The 8,677-nt window shown below is 45.5% G+C and overlaps 1 protein-coding gene across 1 annotated transcript in view; it reads left to right on the top strand.

Moving 5' to 3' along the window:
* Positions 1-284: 284 nt before the first annotated feature.
* The window catches only part of IL17D (interleukin 17D), a 12,124-nt gene continuing 3,731 nt past the window's right edge, over positions 285-8,677 (top strand). The window contains exon 1 of the mRNA XM_015429481.1: positions 285-646. Coding sequence (XP_015284967.1) covers positions 285-646 — 362 coding nt within the window. The remainder of the gene's footprint in view (positions 647-8,677) is intronic.

Consider the following 8,677-nt stretch of genomic DNA (forward strand, 5'->3'; position numbering starts at 1 on the left):
CAGAAGGCTGCTTTAGCTACCAAAGCCCTGTAAAATGGGAGGGGGGGGGGAGACTGTACTTCTGAACAGTGTTCCCTCTAAGCTGAGTTATTGTGAGCTAGTTCAGTTTCTTAGCCTCCGGCTCACCCATTTTTGTCTTAGCTCAGGATGGCTCCAGAGCAAACTTATTTATGCAGTAGCCAAAGCGCTTGCCCACAACTTTAAGGCCAGTAGGTCACAAAGCAGAATTTTTGCTCACAAGACTCCACAGCTTAGAGGGAGCATTGCTTCTGAACTATCTTAAAATGTTGCAGAACGTTGATGCGCATGCTCCAAAGCATCCTTTCTCGCTTCCTTCTCTGCTGTTGCAGGTGTGGGTGCTTGTGGGGACGCTCTTATGCGGACTGCATCTCCTGGGGTTAGAGGCTTTCAAGGTGGGCAAACGCCCCATGCGGACTCGAGCCTGCGCCGACCGGCCTGAGGAGCTCCTCGAACAGCTGTATGGGAGGCTTACAGCGGGCATGCTCAGTGCCTTCCACCACACCTTGCAGCTGGAGCCGCTGGAAAAAGAGCACAACATCACTTGCCCGACGGGAAGCAGGTCAGCTGTGGATAAGAAGTACCGCCTCCCCATCAATCTCAACAGTGTCTCCCCTTGGTCATACAGGTAATCTGAACCTGTGATCCTTTCCCCTCCCCTAATATGATATAGAGAGAGGGGTGATCAGTTCATACACACACACACACTGCTGCACAGCTGCCTGCTCCGTACCTAGAAGGAAGAATGAACCTGCCCCCCCCCCCCCGCAGCCTGTACCATGCAGCCCTTTGTTGCTGGGGGTGGAAGGTGCTGTCAAGGCACAGCTGACTTATGGTGACCCCACAGGGTTCTCAAGGCAAGAGACATTTCAGAGGTGGTTTGCCATTGCCTGCCTCTGCATAGCAACCCCGGACATCCTTGGTGGTCTCCCATCCAAACACTAACCAGGGCCAGCCCTGCTTAGCTTCCCAGGTGAGATGAGAAGATCCAGCTAGCCTGGGCCATCCAGGTTAGGGCAGCCCTTTATTAGGGCTAACAACATCGAGGCTACGATAAAGGCTCTCCTCCTTTCCCTTTTGGCCTGAGATCGACTGGCCTTTCAGGGACGGGGGCTGTGCATACAATTTGCATCGTGCTGCCTCTGTTAATTAGGGCAGCACTGTGAGAGGTGCACTTAGAGCTGACTCACTTTATTCTTTCTGATTTAATAACCTGTAATCCACAGATGAGCAAATAGATTAACATTGCAATCTTAAACACAGTTATACCCTTAAAAAAAACACTGGACTTAAATAGATTCCCAAGGGTGTAACTTGATTTAAGAGAGCAATTTAGAGAGCAGAGTAGGGGATGGGTGTTCTGGCCTACCTCTGTTGCATTTTTAGCCCAACCTTAACATTTGGGGAAATGCTATTTTAATGGTAGATAAATGTGTCACAAGAGGCACATCAGATTACAAAACCGGAATAATTGCTATCTTTAAAAATAGGAGTTCATGTTACAATGCATTCATTTTTGTGAATGAACAGCAACACTTGTGCTCCGTAGGAAATAAGAACGTCAGTTTTTAAAGACTACCAATAAACATTTGCTTTGTGGCTTGTCTTCTGCCTTAGTTTTTAAAAAAAACATAACTGTAAGATAAAAAGAGCTGTGTTCTCAATGTGGCCTTTTAACCAAGTTCATCTATTTTGAAATGATGTTTACATTCAGAAAAAAACAGATGCTAAACCTGTATGCAAAATTGTGTGTTGGATTGTGGCTTGTAAATTTATCATTGTGCAAATGGCTGAGAACCCAAGGACCTTTGCTATCCAAATTCTACAGTAGGAAGGGAAGGCAAAAATAACAGGAATATACATGAGCAAATGTTGCCACATAGATGCAGTCAAGCTTTGCTTCAGTAGGGGATGGAGGTCCTAAGACCTCCTAGAAAAGGTTAGCACTGAGGCAAGATGGGACTGTGGCTCAGTGGCAGAGCATCTGCTTTGCATGCAGAAGGTCCCACTTTTAGTCCCTGGCATCTCCAGTTAAAAGGATTAAGTAGTAGGTAACTGGAAGACTTCTACTTGAGACCCCGGAGAGCCCCTGCCAGACAGATACTGATTTGATAGATTGATCGTCTGACTCAGTCTGAGGCAGCCATGTGAGATGTGGAGAAAAAACATCACCAACAAAGGAAGGAAGGAGTCCCAGGCAGAAAGGGGAGCCAGGCAGATGGAGTTCAGTCTTAGGAGAAGACACACCTTTATATGTTCTATACAGCGATGATGTGAACTGGTCCTCGGAGCTCTACTCCAGTGTCTTTTTGCCTTGGTGCATTTCTCTTTGTGGGCCTCTTTGTACTACTTTTCGCCTCCTCGTTGCTTTGTTTGCCAGGTCCCCTGTATGATATCATCTCCAGCTGCCATTAACCTGCCCTGTTTAAGTTTCCAGACTATAAATAGTAATGGTAGTATAAATCCAGAGCTAAACGCTTCCACTGCAGTTCCTCCCTGGACAGCTAGCCCTAGTCTGATACACTGCCATTCATTATGGCCCCTTGTTGCAGCTGTCCTGTCTATATGGCTGCATTCCTAGCCCGGGTAACTGGAGTGTTTCACAGGAAGTGTTCAAGGCATCTGTACTCTGTAGGCATGACCTGGGCCAGGTCTGACATCAGCCTTTGGACTTCTAGCTCAGTAGCACCGTGTATCAACATGTGTCATGCAGTTAAAGCATTGGACTAGGATTTGAGAGACCGAGGCTCAGATCCCCACTTGCCCGTGGGTGCTCTGTGGGTGACCTTGGACCAGTTACATACTCTCAACCTAACCTACTTTATAGGGTTGTTTTGAGAATAAAACAGAGGAGGGGAGAATGATGTTGTAAGCCATGGGGGGGGGTCCCCACTGGGGAGCAAAGCAAGGTATAAATACATATTTGAAGCTCTTGGTCTAGTGGAGGTCCCAGGCTTATATCCATAGGTTGCTTGATTTCATCTTTGCATCCCAAGTGCATTATTTAAAAAAAAAAAAAAACGTAGGGAGGCATATGGTTTAGTCTTTTCCCAGGTATGACATATAGCGGGTTGATGAAACCACACCTCCATGGGAAGTACTGCCAATCAGGTTGAAAGCTGCCTCTGAAAGAAATAATGTCATCTGGGACATCCACTGTGGGCCAATGCAAATTGTTATTATTATTTATTACATTTATACCCCGCCCTCCCCGCAAGTAGGCTCAGGGCAGCTTACAGTGATGGCACCAATTGCCGGTAAAACCAATAAAACAATATACAATCTGAGGTGCCACCTCAGATTCCATCTTGCATTCACGCAGATCTGTAGCCATGGGCACCAGATTGTGCATGCATGCTCCTTCCCTATTCCCTTTGCAAGTGAAACACAATGGAGGACTTCCTGGTTTCAGAAGTATTCAGTCACACTCCAGTTTCTTATGATGTCCACATGAAGTTGCTTGGATAAATTAAGACTTTGCTTCTTCCTCAGAAACTGGATCTCTGAACCTGGACCAAAATGTGAATGTTGGGTTATACTAGGGTTGCCAGGCAGTGGCCGAGAATGAGCAGCAAATATGAAAGTGGAGACATGGGAGGGGGGCCTCGACATAACTTCCAGTGAAAACCTGGAAGTGAGGTAGGGTAGCTCTAGGAATTGCTGGAAGCTCTATGGTTTTACCATAGAGTTTCCAGAGATTTCTAGAGTTATCCCATGTTGCTTCCACATTTTCACCAGAAGTGAAGTACTGGTGCTCATGCCACTGCCATTTATATAAAATGTTTCTCCTGCTGCCATTCCAAGGGGTAGTGGTCAATAGGAACTTCTCCCAGCTCCCAATCTTATGTTAAATAAACGGATAGAACCTTTTTTAGCCGACAAACGCTCCTCAGTCACCGGACGGGTGGTGGAGTTCCTGGCCCTAGCAGCAAAAGAGATAGAAACCAAAAGTGGTAAAAGAAAAAAAGAAAGAAACCAAAAGGGGCAGATTATTTATTTATTTATATTTACATTTGTATCCCGCCCTACCCCGAAGGCTCAGATTACGTGCCTACTCTTCTTAGTTAAGATCCAACTGTACTTAGTTTCTGCTACACCACTTGTTTTGGAGGATTTATGTAGTCTTTTCTATTTTCCCCTCGAATCTCGGTGTTTTGTTGTATCCTACCTTGTTATGCCAATAAAGGTTGTTTGTGTGTGTGTGAACTAGGGGCAGGGGATCCTCTGTCTCTACCAGAGGAATGATAACCCTAGGTTATAGAAAAAGCAAGTGAGAAATAGGACTGCCACCATAACCCTTTCATCCTATGGGCTTACAAATCCCTCCTTCCCCATTTGGACTGGCAACTTGTGCTTTGTAAGGACCAGTTGTTTAAATGGGACTTACTTCAGATTTAGAGTGCATAGGAGGATGCAGCCTCTACTGTATTTCCATTCTCTGTAATTTAAACCTGTATTTGCCTGTATAAAAGATACCGATGGTACAGATGGTACAGACAACTTCATGTAAGAAACAGTCAACGCTCCCTCCAAGCTATGGAATCTTCTGAGCAAAAATTCTACTTTGTGAGCTCCTGGCATTAAAGTTGTGAGTGAGCAATTTGGCTACTGCGTAAATTAGTTTGCTCTGGAGTCCTCCTTCCTGAGCTAAGACAAAAATGTGTGAGCCGGAGGCTAAAAAGCTGTGAGCTAGCTCACACTAACTCAACTTAGAGGGAACACTGGAAACAGTTTATAAACCAATAGCTTGAATAAGTTAGCCATGCTACAGAGAGCAAGACACACTCACACAAAGCATACACAGCTGCCAGAGTACTGAGACTTAGGTTGGTAGTGGGAGATTTCTTCTTTGTTCCAAAAGAGTTAAACTGCTTAAGGAATCAGAAGTGGCTTTGCGAGACCTAACACAGCACCGGACTCCAGGCATTACATGACGGTTTTCAAAAGTGTTAGGGGGTTTAGCTGAAGACGTCTCATCTTACTTAAAGACTCTCAAGGGAGGGACACAAGTATTTGGCAACGGTAACCTTCTGAGTCTTGTTAACACTGTCACAGTTGCCGTCGCCATCCTCCGGTTATGCACAAACCAGAGGGCTTTTTTTTTTCCATTCTAGAGCACACAGGCTACTGCTGCTTTTGCTTTCTTCTTCTACAATACGTTTTTTAAAAACCACTAATTCCAGACATCCTGAACAGAGTCCAAGTTGTAGGAAGCCTTCGCAGACTGCAGTCATCTTGAATCACTGTTAATTTACTTCTGACACTCTGAGAAACAAGGCATTTATGGTATGAATCAGGTATGATTTTGTTAACAGCAATAAGCAATTGTACCTGGATGGCCTCTTGGGACCCAGACCCATACTATAAATACTATTTATAGTTAACTACACAGTTTATATATATATGTATAGAAATCTGAAAAGCAGTCAGGTCTATTTACTTTCTAGACCTTTGGGTATGTACATGGTCACCCCAATCCAAAATTCCAGGGGCACAAAGAAATGTGTGCATTGATCAGCTCCCACCGTTGAAATGAATTAAGAAACCATTGGGCGCTTGGAAGGTTTTGTTTGCTGTGCAGTAGCACATGATCCAGAGGAGCGCAGGCATTCTTTTACGTCCCACTGAATTTAACAGGCCGTGTAGTACTATCTTATGCACGTATTCTCAGAAGTAAGCCCCAATGTGTCCACTGAGGCTTATTCCAAGGTAAACATACGTAGGACTTAACTGTGCATTTCCCCCATTTATTTCAATGGCATTTGAATTGCTTGAGTCTAGGCAGAATCCAGCCCAAATACTTGTAGCCCTGTTAGAATACATGAAACAGCACGTGCAGGAGGAGACTGAAATACAGGCTGAAGGATAAGGGGGGCATTTTACTCTTTTCCTGCCAAGTTGTTTGTCCATCAAAAGGCCCACCCCCACTTACACGTGAATCCATGGGCCCACAAACTCACAGACATACCACTCTTCTAACTGCAGAGGACCTCTTCATTTTTTTCCCTTGCAGGGAGAAAAAGCTGTTTACAAAGAGTAGTTTGAGCATGGAAATTGACAAGGCAAAATGTCCGCACACCCCTCTTTAATCTGATTACCTCCTTAAGATTTCTGCTCCCACTGCATTCCTTTCCTTGGGATAAAGACCATGGGAGGGCACAGAACCCTGCAGCTACATTTACCACGTAGTTTTGCCCTTGCTCACAACTACCTTGAGCTGGATTTGGGGGCAGAAGAATTAACTTCCAGATACGTAGTGTCTATGGTCTGGGCTCATCAAATCTAGCCAGCTGTTCAGGGCTGATAGTTTTTAGCTACATCACCTCTGAATAAGCTGTTGAGAGCAGGGGGGAAAAAATCTTATTCAAACTGTTATGGTCTAGCTGCAAAGGACAATAACTCCCCTTAAAGGCCTGAAACTTGGCATTTGGTTTGGCTCATTGTCGATATTTTGCCTAAGGGTGTTAGTTTATATGTTGACCAAGCACCTACTTTTTGAATGACAACAGTTGGATTTGCTACAGCATCCAAAATGAGTTTGCTTCTAAGCCAAGCTATGCTCCAGTGGTGAAAGCCAAAAAGGCCTTTTACGATATAAAAAAAGCACTGTTATGTTGCGGGTGAATGCTGCATGAGTTACAGCCCAACCACAATCGACTGGCTTCTCCAACAGCGCACTTCAGCATGGTTTCCACCCAACGTCACACCAGCAGATGTCCTGCCAACTCTCCCTACCGCTAAGAGGCCACTGGGGGTCTGAGAATGGGTTATAGTGACATTGGGACCAGAGGCTTTGAGACAACAGAAAGGGATTTTAGGAGGCCATTTTGAGACATTTGGGACACATGGTCTTTTAGCATCTCTGGCATTAGGTATTAAAAATTCTTGTTGTTTACATAAGCCCGAGGCAAACCATTAATGTAAACCATCTCTGCTTTGGCTTGGTGTGTCTGTGCGCATGTGCTTGAATGTCTGAAACATAAATAAACTTCCTATTTATTTATTTTTGAGACTTATATCCCACCCTACCCTGCAAGTGGACTCAGGGCAGCTTACAAGATACAATCCAATAAAACCATACAATCATTCATAAAACAGTCCATCAAAACAGCAATGCAGATGACCAAGATTTAGTCCACTAATTTCAGGAGTTATTAAACTGCACAGCGGGTAATCTCTTCTTCTTCAGTGTCTGCTGGACTCATGCCAGGGATGGGGGGATGCGTTCTGCACAAACAGATCACTAAGTCCATGCAGCCCAGATGTAACTAGAGCCACGGTCACTTAAGCAGGGGAGGCCAGATGTTACTTGATGTCTGCCACCTCAACCAAAGGCCTGGCAGAACAGCTCCATTTTGTAAGCCCCGGCTGGAACTGCAATAAATCCCTCAGAACCCTGATCTCAGTTGGGAGTGTGTTCCACCAGGCTGGGGCCAGGGCTGAAAAGGCCCTGGCCCTGGTCGAGGTAAGGCAGACGTCTTTCAAGCCAGGGATTGCCAGATGGCGTCGGTCTGAAGAGTGCAAGGCTCTTTGGGGCGCATATGGGGAGAGCCGACCCTGCAGATATGCTGGTCCATGGACCTTAAACCAGACTCGGTACTCAACTGGCAACCAGTGCAGCTAGTGCAGCACTGGCTGAATGTGCGCCCGCCTAGTTGCATTGGGTGGAAAAATTAAGAAAAATGGAGAACATATTGATGTGTTCAAGCAATGAGTAAATGTATACAGGGGAAGGAAACTTCTGTGAGAACAAAGCCTGTTGGATGGAAGGATGGAGAGATGCCATCTTGTGTCCTTACCGCTCTGTTAGCCACCCTGAGCCTGCTTGCGGGATGGGCCGGGTATAAATATAAATAATAAATAAATTATAACAGGTACAGCTACACCCGCATAATCCAGTTGGCCGGCAGAACTTTAGCCAGCTGAAAAGCTGGTAAGATCTAAAACATGACATTCCTGGTTTCTAGCCACTGAAGCCCTGGAGTCTCTGGCACTGTCTCTCCTTTTGATGCCTGAACAGTCACACCAGCCTTTTCCAGAGTCGACCACAGTGCAGCATTAAGTGTGCACTGATGTTCAGGCTAACGATGGTGAGTTTGAAATCTGAATTTGCAATCCTGATTAGGTGGGTTTGTAAATATCAGTGCAAATGTGCAACATGGCATCATGCTTAACTCTTAAAGGGGACAAAAGCTGGGAATTCATGTGGGAAAAACTAAATATTATCCCTGCACCCTAAAGGTCTCCATGATGGTCACCTTCTCACTTCTCTTCAGTCAGGCATGTGAAATTTCTAATAATGTTGGATGCAGGTTCTGGAGAAATGAGTTCCTATGGAATTTCTGCCTATGTTAAAGCTACAGTAGCACTGTTAGCAAAAAAAAAGAAAAAAGGGGCAACCCTATTCAGATGAGAAGATAAAGCTCCACCGCTCCACTTATTCATCCTAATTCCTCATAATCAGCTGATGACATTTGTTCGTCCTCCTTTGAATAGGGCTTTTTAAAGCTCAGCTATAGAGATAACAAGGGGGGACCCGCGATACTCGCGGGGGACCCGTGATACTCGCGGGGGGCAGTCTCTCTCTCCCCCGTTCTCTCTCTTCCCCCCGTCTCTCTCCCCCCTTCTCTCTCTCCCCCCCAGGCTCTCTCTCCCCCCT

Source organism: Gekko japonicus, unplaced genomic scaffold, assembly GCF_001447785.1.
Source record: "Gekko japonicus isolate JY-2015 unplaced genomic scaffold, Gekko_japonicus_V1.1 scaffold237, whole genome shotgun sequence".
NCBI classification, from domain to species: domain Eukaryota; kingdom Metazoa; phylum Chordata; class Lepidosauria; order Squamata; family Gekkonidae; genus Gekko; species Gekko japonicus.